Source organism: Blennius ocellaris, assembly GCF_963422515.1.
Source record: "Blennius ocellaris genome assembly, chromosome: 4".
In the NCBI taxonomy this organism is placed as follows: Eukaryota; Metazoa; Chordata; class Actinopteri; order Blenniiformes; family Blenniidae; genus Blennius; species Blennius ocellaris.
The window spans coordinates 13967820-13983368 of record NC_137653.1 but is presented as its reverse complement, the minus strand read 5'-3'; the positions used below and the strand labels follow the sequence as shown (position 1 = coordinate 13983368).

The 15549-nt window shown below is 42.3% G+C and overlaps 2 protein-coding genes across 2 annotated transcripts; both read left to right on the top strand.

The window, feature by feature from the left end:
• Positions 1–251: 251 nt before the first annotated feature.
• Positions 252–4137, top strand: endou (endonuclease, polyU-specific; the record flags this gene model as incomplete). The annotated part of the gene is made up of 9 exons (XM_080494517.1): positions 252–309; positions 412–534; positions 1433–1555; positions 2830–2998; positions 3089–3294; positions 3395–3508; positions 3601–3707; positions 3802–3944; positions 4023–4137. 9 exons carry the CDS (start codon positions 252–254, stop codon positions 4135–4137), a joined length of 1158 nt encoding a protein of 385 aa, XP_080350643.1.
• A 7031-nt stretch (positions 4138–11168) lies between these two features.
• Positions 11169–12164, top strand: LOC308129852 (neurogenic differentiation factor 4-like; the record flags this gene model as incomplete). Its single annotated transcript, XM_080495959.1, has 1 exon — positions 11169–12164. One exon carries the CDS (start codon positions 11169–11171, stop codon positions 12162–12164), a length of 996 nt encoding a protein of 331 aa, XP_080352085.1.
• Between the last annotated feature and the right edge of the window lie 3385 nt (positions 12165–15549).

Genomic DNA, 15549 nt, shown 5'->3' with positions numbered 1-15549 from the left:
AAAACCCATGTGTTTGAGAACTTCAAATATAGCAGTTTCATAAATGACTAAACCAACCAAAGACATGACTGTCTGACATATGACATTTAAGAGCCAAAAAATAAGACTGTGATTACCTGACTTGACATGTTGAACTCATGAGGTGGGTTCATGTGAAGTTCGCACGTGAATTGGTGAGGTGAACGTTGCTATAAAAGGAGGAGCACAATAACTCTCTGTTCTGCTTGTTTTCAGGTTGGTGCCGGATCAAGATGAAGGTCATTGTTTTTGTAACGCTTTCTGTGACCCTCTTCTCCCAGGGATACAGTAGTAAGAAACCCTTTTTCGCCTTTATTATCATCCAAACTCATTTAACAATGACCAAGATGTTGATATATTGACACATGTTTAAAATGTTGCGTTGGTTTGCAGATGGGCTGAACTCATGTCAGGATCGGTGTGGTTATGGAACAGACAGCAGCTTCTCCTGTCAGTGCAATCCATCATGTGAGCGCTACAGAGACTGCTGCTCAGACTATGTTGAGATATGTAAAGGTAAGCCACAACACCATAATTCAACTTTCAAAATCGGAAAGAACTTGTGGTCTTTATAAAAAAAAAATGCATGGATCAAATAAAGTTAACACTGACTGTGCTGGCAGAACAAGATATCTACAGTCGATGAGTAGATTGTGAAATTTTGCGAGACAGAACCAAAGATGAGAAGCCATTGTTTTGATGCACTCAGGAGGATTTTATTTAAAATTGTAGAGGACATAAACAAAGCAGTTGATTGAGAACAAGAACTCTACCAAGCTCTTTCTGGTCTTTCATCAATTTGCCTTGTATAGAAACAACAGTCCCCAGACTAACATTTGTTATCTTCCCTTGCTTCTGGCGTCTGGCGGTATCTACTACTGTAATCGGAGTTTGAAGATGCTCCATAAACTCATCTAATGTCAGGGCAGTTTGACCCCTCTAACAGGGATGCCTGTTTCAAGGAAGACTGAAACCCACTTATTTTATATCACTGGTAATATTGCAATTAATCAGATGCTTTTCATTCAATTGAAATGTCTGAACTTAGTTATCTTCACATAATAACATTACACGGGTCAAACTGTTCAAAAGAACATTCAATCTGATTGAATTATTGAAGGTTTTGCTCAATCCTATTTGTAGCTATATCCTACTATCGTATATCTCTTGTGTTATCACTTATAAAATATATCCCATTCTTATAGATGTTGGTTTCTTATCTATCAAAGAATAAACAAATCCACCCAACAACTTCCACTTATTTTATTCTTTACAAAAGAAATAGAACGTGATATCATACTTTATTGATTCCTTTGAAAAAATATCTTCCCTCCATTTATGTAACATATAAATGTAGTTTTCCTCTCATCACGAGTATGTTTTTTTTGTTTGTTTTGTTTTGTTTTTTTCCTAGCCGAATCAACATCTTGCAAAGGCAGGTGTGGTGAGCAGTACAACTCTCAAAATGAGTGCCACTGCAACACCAAGTGTCTGCAGTACAACAACTGCTGCAGTGACTATTCATCCCTCTGCAACAGTGAGTCAAACAATGTCTGTAACCTGTCACTGATCCTGTGACTGTTCTTCACCTGACCTGTGTCAGCCATATTCTGTTTGTGTTACCACTTCTGTACGCGGACTTTCCCACGATGACATCTGCTCACTTTCACATGCTTGAACAGAACACTGCTGCTCCCGAGGCTAGAGCTTCTAGAAATAGGTTTCAGTGTGTTTTCAGTTCTGATCTGAAAACATTTACCCAGATGCAGTTTTATGACAACTTGAATATAATCTGTCCTATTTATTACATTTATACAAAGATAAAGATATGAGGTGTTGCTTACGTAATTTAGATAAGCTTCAGGGCAACAAAGTGCACTCAAAATGTGTTTATTGATTATTAATCCATTAATTTATAAAAATCAATAATTAATAATAATTGAAATTCTTATATTTATAAATGGCTGAGGAATAGATTAAAGATTAACAGGCTCCATTTAAATGAAAAGCTGACTCAACGTTTCGTCACTGTATAACCACCAGAGGTCAGTATTTTGCTATATAACAATCTGGAGGGACCGCGAGAAAGCGTTTGTGCTTCCATGAATTTCATCTGCTGCCTCCAACCTCCATAACGAGCATTTTCATTCACATTTCGAGATGTAGTCCTTTAGCTGCTATTTACATGTGAAACAATTTTCCAGAAAGTTGTGTATGTTTATGATGCTGATAAACAACCTAAACAAACCACAGAAAGTTAACAGTCCGAAAACCAATTGTACAAATGTTATATTAATCATACAGATTGTGTAGAGAGAGACATTCACCCACACACACATATAAACTGGACTCACAGTCATTTAACCAGTTTGAATATCTTTGGAGCATGGGAGGAGACATGAGAGTGAACTAACAAAGAGTCCTGGATTCAATCTCGAGCTGAGGCCTTTCTCTGTGGAGTTTGCAACTTTTTCCTGTGTGTTCCAGCTAACTGACTGAATCCAAAGACGTGTGTGGAGTGATGACTCTAAACTTGCAGTAGGTGTGAGGAGTTTGTGAGGGATTGTCTGTTTGTATTAACCCTGTGATGGATCAATGAGCCATCTCGGTTTTTCTGTCCTGGACTAAGGAAAAAAAACAAAACACTTTTGAATAAACGTGAGCATAGATACAATTAGCTAAAAGGTGGATAGATGTTCTATATACTTGGCTACTTGTTTGGTCACCGGTAACATCACATTTCCAGAATGACTCACAGCCATAGGCAGACAATGCAAAAGCTTTTCTCTGGATGTGTTTGATATTCCACAGGTAGTGGAGGAGGCGGCACCTCAATTACAGATGCTGAGATCAAGGCCATCTCTGAGACACTTTTTTCTCTGGACTTCAACAAAGCTTCAGCCTCTGACTTGATCATTGACCCTCAGGCCTTAGTGCCCGACTCTCAAACCAGCTGGAAGAATGACCTCTCTTCCAGACCGTGAGTCATTGTATGACCACTGTGGTGTCTCATGCACTTCTTTTCTTCATCCAAATGTATTTACCAGTGAGATTTGTCGAATTCTTCCAGCTTGTTCCGCTTCCTGGACGAGGGCGCGCTCTTCTCCAAGCCTACCTATGCTGCTTTGCTGTCTGTGCTGGACAACTACAACAGGATGACTGGACAGACGGAAGACTTCGGCTCTCAGCAGTTGTCTGAGCAGGAGAGGTTCCTCCACGAAACAATGTCCAACACTCAGCTGGGCAGAGAACTGTTTGCTTTCCTCCAGTCCAAGGGTAAGTAGGTCCTCATACTCAGCACTGCTTTTTCGAAAATGTTTGATTTCCCTCCGGTTTGCAGTAGATGCTATTCTTTTTTTTTTTTTTTTTTTTTAAGGTGTTTATGAATCGGAGGAAGACTTCATTTATGACCTGAAAATGATGTGGTTCGGTCTGTATTCCCGCAACAACAACAAGTTGGACTCCAGTGGCTTCGAACACATCTTTGCAGGTTTGAGCAATTTCCAAATGCGTGTATGTACGTGCATGTATGCCTGCAAACATTTTCTCTGATTACTACGGAAAACTCCACTCTGTAAATAGGAGAGATCAAAGGAGGGAAGGTGTCTGGTTTCCACAACTGGATTCAGTTTTATCTTCTGGAAAAAAGTGGAGAGTTGAACTACTACAGCCACAGTTTCAACGGACCCGTAAGCACATTCAGTGAATCTCAATACGTCCACCTATTTTGCAGCAGCAGCAATCCCTTCATGTTTCCTCTCCTATCCCTTCTGTTGCTTTCAGTGGGCCTCATATCCTGACGTCCTGGGATTGCAGTTCATGTGGGATGGTTACTACAAGCAGGTCGGCTCTGCAGTCATTGGCTGCAGCCCAGAGTTTGATTTTGCCATCTACAGTCTCTGCTACATCACTCGGCCCGGAAAACGGTACGCGAACGCTCTAAACATTCAATGTCATGCTTGTGTGTGTGTATTTTTTCTAAGTTCTGTGAAATTTTGTTTTAGTTGTCGTCTGAGTGTGGGAGGAAAGGAGCTCATCATCCAAACCTACACCTGGGATAATTCCAGCTATGGTAACGGAAAGAAATACATTGGCTCTGCTTTTCCCTCAAGTCCCTGAAACAACTGAAACAGTTTGCTAAACAATAAGCAAAATAATGGGCAGTCTGCCAGTGACATGGATATCTTAAGTATCTATCTCAGTCACGGATATGACAAAAATTTTAGTTTTTATTTGAAAAATGACAATAAAAATGCGCTGTACATACTGTGGGGCTCCCTTTCATTCTTACTTGCTGTAATACTACTTTCCAACTTGAAAAATGTGTTTTATCTGACATGGCATAGACAGGGCTTAGTCTGATCATCTAATTGTATGAATAAAATAAAGAATCCGACTGTCAATTAATCCACAAAGAAACCTTCTTGAGCAGTCGCAGAGAGCATGAGAATGTTCTCTCCCAGGGGCACGGTCAAGCTGTGCCTAATGGGGCAACAAAATGGGCGTTTACACACCCTGAGTGGGCACAATACTGACACTAACCCTTCAGTGGTAAGAGCATGTGTGCATTTGACACAATTGCTTATTGTCTTATGTAACAGCAAAACAAAACATGAAAAACATAAAAACAAAACAAAATGCAGTCTTTTGCAGCATGGACTATAGAAACAAAAAGACATTAACAGATCTTGTTCTGCATGACCTGCTCCGAACAGTAGCCACCAGCTAAACCTGTTCTTATCAGCTGTCCATAAAGCTGCGTGTGTGTGTGTGTGTGCAGCTCCCTAGTGCGGGGTTAAGTGTGTGCCCCCGTATGAATGGGTGCATCCCTGGGTCTGTGTGTGTGTGTGTGGGTGTGTGTGTGTGTGTATGTGTGTGTGTGTGTGTGTGTGTGTGTGTGTGTGTGTGTGTGTGTGTGTGTGTGTGTGTGTGTGTGTGTGTGTGTGTGTGTGTGTGTGTGTGTGTGTGTGTGTGTGTGTCCAGCTGGGATGGGGGTTGATTTTACTCTTTCACTCATCTAGGGTGACTAACAGGATAAATTCTGGTCTGCCGACAGAACAGGGGGACACACTTGCTGCCCTGTTTAAAGAAAGTATTACAGGAGATGGATCTGCCACTGATCCCATTGTCCACCGCTCTGTGTGCATTCATGCAAAATAAGAGCACAAGACCAGTCAGTTCACAGGAGAGCTCCAGCCTTCTCATCTGATTTAGGCCTCACATGCAGTCAACAATAAAGTTAGCCCAGGGAAGAATTTCGCTTGCTTTTTGTGTTTTTTCTTTCTTTTTTTTTCTTTCTTGTCAAAGCACATTTCATTTTCTGAGCCGGTGACTCTAAAAATTGGAAGAGTAAATCTTCTCTCTTTTCACTCTGCCCTCTTTTTTAAAGTCCCGGTGGAATCAAATTAAATCACAGTGGGGCAAATAAAAGGAAAAAAAAGATTCAATTGTTTCTTTTGTCACTCACACAACTTCATAATCAAATTATAGCTGGCCACCCGCCAGCGTGTCCTCGCATCTCCCCCAAACGGGCTTCTACTGGCAGATCTCGTGAGCCACCTGACTTTTGTTTTGTAATTATATTATCCCGCTCTCCCTTTAGCGTGTTGCGGCTAATGGCTGAACGAGCTAGCCCAGCTGCACATGCAGAAACAAAGCTGCTTATAGGGCCAGACAATGGACCCGTGGAAAAGGGACGCCTGAAGGCGGTCAGCCAATGAGCACGCACAACAGGGGGCCGACAGAGGGTTTAGGAAAGGGTTAAGGGGGTTTAGGGGTTCAGGCGGAGGGGGGGCTGTCTTTTACCCAGTACTGGGGTCCATCAATGAGATAGTTAGTGGGGGGGGGGGGGACACATGGTCAACTTCACCCGTGTCTCCCGAGGGTCGATGCTGGGCTGGAGGGAGGTTCAAGTTTGGCTTAAAAGCTGGCCCTTTCTAAAGTTGATGGGAGACCATGAAATACAAAGCAACGTTCATTCTCTGGTGTGTTTTTTGTACGCCTTTGCAACAATTTGATGACCATATTGCCATTGTTGTTACCAGTAGTCTACGTTAAGAGGTGAAAACAGACGTGTGCAGAGCGAGAGACACACTCTCGATGAAGTGGCCTCAGACAATCGCCGCAGTAGATCAGAATCGGCTGCACTTGCATGCAGACAAACTTTCCGATCACTGTACGTACAATCTATCCTCACCCAGGAGAATGAGCTCACACTAACATACGCACTCTCTTCATACTGCGGAGTTGGCATCTCTCAGAGGACTTCCAGTATGACAGATGGACTGCATCTCATTCCCCCCACTGTCACACAGGGAAACACTGGGGATTCCGAGGAAGGTCATGTTTGTGTGTGTACTGGAGTGAAGTTTTATCTGTCCTTCATTCATTTTAGTATAACAAGCAAATGTCCTGTCTCTCAAACAGACCCAGAAAAGGTGAGGAAGGGACTATGCTCTGAGCACCTGAACATGCTGAGTGAGCTGAGCGGCCAGTGGAGAATAAATGAGCATCTGAGCCACAGACTGTTAAAATAAGAGATGCATTTAAGCAAAAACCATCTGCAGCAGGACTTTATCATGTGAGGCCAGCACAGAGGGATCAGGGGACATCATGGCATACATACAGCACTACACTTGAGCACCACTTGTGGAATATAAAGAATTGAGCTTTAAGTAGGTCAAAGTAAAAATGTAACTATACTGTCATTTAAAAAATTGCAGTTTTGCATGTCAGGATCAACCCCATATTTCCAGTTCAACATAATGCATTAAAAGTATTGTATTTTGTTGTTGCAGACACTGTTATAAGTGTAAATACAATGGGGACAGGAGGCCTCAACATAGTATTCCCATGCTGGCTCCACTCTGGGGATGTGAGAGGCCAGGCTTCACTATTCCTATCTCAGGCTGCAGGTGTGGAATAGGGCAGGAAAAGATGCAGGGGGAGGAGCAGAGGGCGAGGTGGTCAGCTTGGGAATGAACAAGAAGAGAGAAGCACATTGTTGAGGATGATTACCCTGTAACCTACCTTTAGCTTCTTTGCTCGAGCATGCAGAGCTCTTTCTAACTGACAGATATGCTTTCCTCCTCTGTTCCCACAAATAATGATCTCCATGTTTCCAGGACCTCCACTTTCATTAGATATTGGTGAAATATCTAGTGAAACAGTGTGTTGCCATGAGGACATGATCGCTCACCAATGCAGACTTTTGGAACCCCAGTTAATTAGTTCACTCATTCATCTATTCTGTTAGTCTTGCTGGACTACATTCTGGACATCATTTGGTGATTAAATTTGAAATTTGTTTCACTGAAACTCTCCAGCTGTCAATAATGGTTAAGAGGACCCTCACCAAAAGTCCCTGGCTTGAGTCAGAGTATATTTTGGAGACTTTTCGAAGTGGAGTTTGTGCATTTTTTCCGCCCTCGATAATTCTGAGGCTAACTGTTGATTTTGAATTGTGTGAATCTGAAACTGTCTGTCAGCTTGTGTTTGACCGAATAAAGTTGCGAAATCCATAGAATAAACTGGCTTCACCCAGAGTGATAAACATCAATAGATGTATGAAATTCTTCAAGTTATTTTGGTTTGTTTCCTAAACATTTACAATTAGTTAGTGATGGAGTTGGAGTTCCCTGTAACAATTTTTGCATTAAAAAAATTATAATATTGAAATGTATTTATTAAATTTTAATTCCGGCTATAATTTATAATCTTCACCATTGGATAGAGCAATGTTTTTTTTAAGTGTGGGGGTTGTCTCCCTTGGGGGGGCTCCAGTGAAATTAAAGAGGGACACAGCTGCAAGAAAAATAGGAGGGTCAAGGGGATGATTTTCAGTGGTTACCACTCACACGTCATGAGATGGTTGAAGGTTCAAACCCTCTGCCGAGCCCTGCTGTTTGAAGTTTGCATGTTCGCTCCGATCACGCAGGATTATTATTGGTGACCCTTCTCCGATAGGTGTTAATGTGAGTGTGTGGTTGTCTGTCGAGGAGCAGATCGCTGCCTTCGTCCACAGTCACCTCCAGCACCCTGCAACCATGAACAAGATAAAACCAATGGAAAAAGGTGGAAGCTGAACCTGTAATATATGATTAAAACATAGATTTTTTTCTGGAAAGAATTAGGGGCGCGAAATAGGAATTGACATTACGAAATGAGTTTTTGTGCAAATGCAAAAGTGTAACAGTTATGATGGTTGGCGACTATATAGGCCTATCACGGCTGACCTGATATTTCAAATTGAACAAGAAAAGATTAATGTCAATAAGGAAAAACAGCTTTTGCGGAATACTGATGAGAAATGAAACTCATTCATCAGTAACACTTGAATTTCTCATATGGGTTATGATGCCATAGAATCGAGGCCTGGTCAACCCTGGGATCTGGGTACTCCAGATTAGTCTCCTCAGCCCTTCTTGAGAAACTTACTGAAGCTTTCAAGACATAATATAGAAACAAACAGTTGTGTTTGCTATTTTATTTAATTTGCACATCAAACTATCTTTAAACTGGATTTTTTTTCTCTTGGTTAAACTTTTTTTTTTTTTTTAATGAATCATAGCTTATGTAATGGCTCGTTTAATGGCTAAAATACCTCAAATGGATAAACATGGTTCAAATGAGTAAAACCATGAGAACATGTAAAAAGGGAAAAAGCGAATTACAAAAGAGGGTTGAGAGGACAGTATGTCTGGGGGACAGGAGGGCCTCACTTTAACACATGTGAAGCACTTTGTTATAGCTTTGATTGCATGTAAACCTCTAAAATCAAAACAAAAAAAAGTCTTTAAAGAAAATAAATCTAAGACAGTTTTTGCATATTTAACAAAACTCTAGAGCTTCGTGAGCTGTCTAATCTTCATTGTAAAGGCTATCCATGCTCTGCACCAACTAATCTGTATTTGTAGGAAAGTGGCAAAAACATATATTGGTCCTCAGGGTGGCAGGACGCTGACCTCGCCTGTGTCCCGCAGAGAGGAGGGGGAGGAGGAGCGAGGACTGCACACCTCGTGTGGGCAAAATTTACCCCTTCTGGTCAGGGCGGCCCAGGACAGATGAACTTGTTCCGCAGTCCATCACCACGGCGAAGGGACGGATTGCTGGAAGAAGAGATGGGGAGCAAACACCTGCTCACACGCAACTTCAAGCTGTCACATACAGTTAGGCTCAGGCGGCTGAGCGCGTCTCCCCACCGCTCAATGCAAACGTGCCGCGGATTTGGTGGCCAACAAAAGGACCCGGGCCTCCGCTGTTTGTCTGGACTGTTTTCAGTGAGACAAACACACACACACACACACACACACACACACACACACACACACACACACACACACACACACACACACACACACACACACACACACACACACACACACACACACACACACACACACACACACACACACACACTGGAGCTGGAGCCACGGGCCAGCCACGCGCGGCGATAGGAGGTGGAAGGGAGTAGGAGGAGCCTGAGGTGGAGGTTAAAACCCGGGAGCCCCCGCAGAGTGACCAACCGGCACTGAGACACTGTGGGACGGCTCTGCACCGACACTCGGCACGGGGTTTCACGCTGCGTGTGGACGGACTGAGATCAGGGAACGAGAGAGAGAGAAATACCATCCAAGTATCCAAGTTTCAGGGACGACGCATCAGCACCAGTAAGTTGTTGTTGTTGTTGTTGTTGTTGTTTTGTTTTTGTTTTTTTCTCAAACTATTACATTGCTTTCTCAAGTGTGTTACAAAGTGTTGCATTGGCTTCCGTGTTTTACAATGTAGTTTGTTTTAACTACTACAATCATGTTGCAGTGAAAATCACACTTATAGGGAGCCCAAACGAATAGCGGACTCAGTTTGAAGTATACTGATCATAAGTTACCAATATCACCGCACTACTTTGGTACTGGCAATTCTGTTCTTTGAGCAATTTATAGTGTTCAACATCTACGCAGTCGTCAGGCAATGAATTTATCTAATGAAAACTATGTATAAATGGCTTAACCTAATATGCATCAGTCGGCATTTAGTAAATCAAGCACGCAATTCATGGCGAGACCTTTAATATTTCCTCCCTTTGGAAATGTCTATTTCAATTCAATCTCGGCCCTCTGTTGGGCTACTGATCCGGGGGATGTCGTCGATCTTTCATTTAATCCCATGGTCGTCGCTTCATCCACAGAGTAAATCCTGCGATGCCCCAGATTGAAGTCCTGTCAGTGACTTTATCTTGTCGGGGCATTACCAGTTCACAAGTCGACTGGGATTACTCCGACAGAGCTCGGAGGGGGAAACAACGGGTAAAACAGACGAAGAAACGCACATAGGGATGCTGCAGAACGTTCAAATAAAAGTTTAGTCCTGTGAGAGGCACCTGTGGCTGAGGAGCGTCAGGTGGGAGCTGTCCGGTGCTGAAACCAGGACGAGGCACAAACACGACCCGGATGTTATGTGACTTTCATTTACTCCATCTAGAATTCATGTGAAATATGTTTCAAAATGCATACATTTTGTAACACAGAGTTTTACCAACGGGTTTCATCGTATAAAATCTCCAGTTGAAGGGAAAATTCAATGTATCAATTTATAGTAACAACCCTTTAAAAGTAATTGAGGAATAACTACGTGGTAGCCATGACTTTCCGAGTATAAACATTTATTATGCCTTCATACTTAATATATATATAGTAAAATTGTCCAGGTAGCAGCAGAAGATTATGATTATTGTATTCTATGAAAGATTTAAATTACAAAAATTGGAGAAAAATGGTTAAGTAGTATTTTTCCACTTCGGAGGAAGAACACGCAGGCTCAAATCTGGGCCAGGACATTTTTTTGTGTCAAGTCTGCATTTTTTTGATATAGCGAGTGGAGAAAATGGTTGTATAATGGGTGAATAGATCAATGGTTGGTTAAGTTGATCAGGTTCCGCCACCCATTTATTTTACCAATATATAAGCATCTTTAAGTGATCGGTTCGTTGAGCACACTCTTCGATAAAATTTCAAGCAAATACAGAGAAGCAAAAATACTGTAACATTTAAATATAAGTCCCTGAATTCATCTAAGAAGATGGAAAGAAAAGAAAAGAAGTTTGCAATTGGTCATTTTTTGTGACAGAGACATGTTTTTGTTTACAGATTGCTATGATGATTAAGCCATATGTGAGACAAAGTGAAGGTGAGGAGGTCGTCAGCCCCCTGCAGTGGATGGACGGAGACATGAGCTCGCCTGACGGAGAGGCATCAGTGTCATCGCACTGCTACAGAGCAGGCACCGTGAGCCAGCAGGCCAGAGGGATGGGCAGTGAGGATGCAGAGGAGGACGAGGATGATGCAGAGGAAGATCAGGAGGATGAAAATGAATCCAAGCGACGTGGGCCGAAAAAAAAGCGAATGACCAAGGCCCGGCAGGAGCGTTTCCGTGCGAGGCGTGTAAAAGCTAATGCCAGGGAGCGCTCACGTATGCACGGTCTCAACGACGCCCTGGAGAACCTGCGCTGCATCATGCCATGTCACTCCAAAACACAGAAATTGTCCAAGATTGAGACGCTGCGACTGGCCCGCAACTACATCTGTGCTCTGTCTGAGGCTCTGGAGGGGGGCCTGTCCACAGAGAGCAGGGCTTTCATGGAGACCTTGTGTAAAGGTCTCTCACAGCCCACATCCAATCTCGTGAGTGGCTGCCTTCAGCTGGGACCAGCCCCTTGTGCGGGGGTGAGGCCTGAAGACCGACATGGAGGCCGGCTTCCGCCGACTCCGCTCGGCGGGATGGTGAGCTACTCCTCTCCAGGCCTGCCGAGTCCACCATACGGCACGTTCGACTCCGCGCACCTGCTTCACCTCAGAGCGATGAAAGGAGGGCCATACGAGAATCACTCACCCAATGAGTATAACGCTGGTGGTGTTGGGACTCCCCCGTACGACAGCCCCCCTACACCCCCTCTGAGCATCAGCAGCAACCTGGTGCCTAAACAGGAGGCTTCACCCCACTACCCACCTCCTCACCACTACTCCTCTCCCGTAAACCCGGTTCTGTATCAGACGCCAACCAGCTATGACGTACACTTAGAGGGCTCATTTGACTCCTATCACCCACCACACATGCCGCCCCGACAGATAACTTCCGTCTACAGAGACTAAGAAGGATCAGAAGGGTCAATTCTGCTTCAGCTGTCAATAAAGCCAGACGGATCCAGTCTCGAGTTTGATCCTCCATGGACACTGACCGATGCTGAAGTCGCTCGAACTTTGCGGGACATTTTTCACAGACTGTTTGAAGAGGGACTTTAGAATAAATTAGTTTTGTTTTGTTTTGTCTGGGTTTTTTCTTCTTTTTTTTTAACTTGTGTGGTGCATTTGCACACTAGAATAGCACTGCTCAAAATTGATATTAGAAAATACTTGATTTCATTTTCATTTTCTCTGAAACGTATTACCAAATAATTTAAAGTCCATACAGATCTGATGAAGAAATGTTGTATTGGCCATTTTAAGATAAGCACTTCTATTGTAGCTTTAGTAGTATCAGATGTTGTACATACATTATTTTTTATTTATTCTTTTATTTAATTCTGTGTGTTTGGTCTAATATGTCCAGCTTGTCATTTGTATATATTTGTAGTAAGTACACTTCTGTTTCTTTCTTGGAATATTAATTCATCTCTTGTTCAATGTCAATTTTTCCTTGTTACATTATATATTCCATGTTTTGCACTTGAGACACACGAAGAGGAAGAACATTTTAGCACGATGCTCAGGTAACCTTTGGAAAGGAATAAAGAAAATGTCTCAATTTATAGATAAAGAAAAACTTGGATAAAAAAAAACAACAACATACATTTAATGAAGGATCAAAGACTCCAAAAGTAAAATCCTCAGGTAAACGTTTTGTATATGATGTCATTTTTGTTCATTTGCTTTTTTTCTTGGAAAATGGATATCAATAAAATATTACAAAATCAATAAAGTCTATTTAAGGATTCTATGTTTACAGTAATATACCTTACAGTAATACACATAAACAGACAGACAGACAGATACTGTAGATAGATAGATATATAGATAGATAGATAGATAGATAGATAGATAGATAGATAGATAGATAGATAGATAGATAGATAGATAGATAGATAGTGCATGGACTCAGAGCCTTCATCAGCAGCGGCTCTTGTTTACTCAGTACTTTGTTCCTCATTTTTCGCCCCCAGATTCCCGTGGTTTAGCCACACTAATCCCCAGACCATCTTTTAATGAAGGATGACTGAGTGAGGCAGGATTGCAAGATAAAGATTTATGATTAACATGCCCACCTCCCCACCCCCAGCCCCACATGCAGAGTTTCCTCCTCAGTGACACTGGGTCAGCACAATCCCATCCTGACGTCCGCTCATGTCACAACTTAACACTCACACAGTTTATGTAATCAGTATGTGTCTCTGCATTCCATTCTTTGACATTTTGTGGGTACACATACTTACACTTGTGTTAATAAGAGCAATAGTAGTTGTGTAAACTCTTTTGTTCACATTCACATTCCTCCAATTTTTTTTTTTTTAAACAATGACACAAAAACAAGAGACAAGATTAGACCAGAAATAAACTGCCAAAGAGAGAAAATGATGAGGATGACAACAACAACAAAATAACTGAGATGTGGTCTGAACAGTCACTTCTGTTCATCCAATGTCTGTGCTGGTCAGCGTAAAGGCCACCCACTGAGAGGTCAGTAGGAGGGGTCACAAGGTCTCAGTGGGTCATGGGTCAGTGGTGGGAATGGCTCAAGAGGATCATGGTCACTAGTTGCACCATCACTTTGTCCACCACCTCCCTGCCTTTTTCTGGCTATCTTCCTTTGCAGAACAGAGAGTGGTAAGTATGATGTGTGAGGTTATATTATGGATGAAATGCTCATAATCCTGATAAACATGCCGATGAACATCCCACGCTTGACCTGTGCTGGCAGAAATATATCACTTTGTTTGCACAGGGATTAGTATAAGCCTGTGTGTGTGTTTATAATGCATTTGCACTACTGACAGGGAACAAGAGATACTAACTCTAGAGGAGAAGGACAAACATCAAAAGCAGGACACCTCCCTGCTTGTTGGAGACTTTCACAGAGAGCAACATCTGACACTGAACATGGAGGGTATTCTGCAATTCAGCCACATGATAAATGGTGGACAGCTGATAGACCAAGGACTGTGGAGAAGAGAAAACATTTTTTTGCTCCTGAAAAGGACACTTTTACACCCAACACAAAGAAAGACTGCATTCACCCTTACCCTTTTTAACCCTTGACCCCTCTGACTTTAAATCTCATTGGCATACATTTCTAGATAAAACCTCAATTTTGGGGTACTCCCCCCCCCCCTTTGTAAACAAACCACTATTAATTTGTTTTTCTACACATTTATAAGGAAAACTTCCAAAGGAATAACAGACTGATGAATCGCAGATGGATAAACATGAATATAATTCATGTTTATGGTGTGTGCGTGCGTGTGCGTGTATGTGTGTGTGTGTGTGTGTGTGTGTGTGTGTGTGTGTGTGTGTGTGTGTGTGTGTGTGTGTGTGTGTGTGTGTGTGTGTGTGTGTGTACACATCATGTGTACACGGAGGCTGTGTTATTTGGGATAAAAGAGTATTAAGCAGCTGATCAGAGCTCAGTGTCTGAATGGTTGCATTAATTCACTAATCCTGGAGGGACTAGTGCACCAGATCTTCATCTCCACACTTCAGTGAGCAGCCATGAAGCAACAACAGAGAACTCACGTTTAAAAATAAACTTTAATTCACTACAGAATTTAAAAAGAAATGTCTCATTTCCCGTGTCTCTTTTAAATGTCGTGATACGTTAATGAAAACTCAAACGATAAAACAGAAGACATTATTTAGACTGCCACCTAGTGGCTGATGTTTTTGCCCCCGATTGAACATTTGGCCACAAGGTGTCGATGTTGGCCAACATGCGGTCAGTGCGAGGTTTGACGGAGGCCTCCAGGAGATCTGAAGTAAGAGCAGAAGGACATGATCCCTCACTGCGTTATGTTTCTGCAGAGAATGATGGAAAAAGATTCAGTCTTCTGTTAAACACGATGTACTGGAAAGCCTCAAAGCTTTTTAGCACAGCTTTTGCAGTGCTTATACAAAGAATCTGTCACATACTTCCTGCATGAATACTGTGATGGAACAGACAAAATGAAACAGACACTTGGTGATAACTCATCTGTTAAACACAGCATGCCAGCAGAGTGAGGAGCGAGAATAGACTTAACCTATTTACATGTAAACTGGTTGATGGAGTGTGTTTGGATCAGAATAATCAGGCTAATGACGATACCTGGGGACTTCTCTCTATCAGAAATCTGCATGCTGTCCTTATTCAGTGAGCGATTGTATCAGACTCTGTAATTATTTACCATGAATGGACATGAAAAAGGATTAATCAAGGAAATCTGACTGATTAAATCTTCAAACGCAGCACGGAAGTGCAAAGGGCTAATAAGAAAGAGGGATGTGGTCC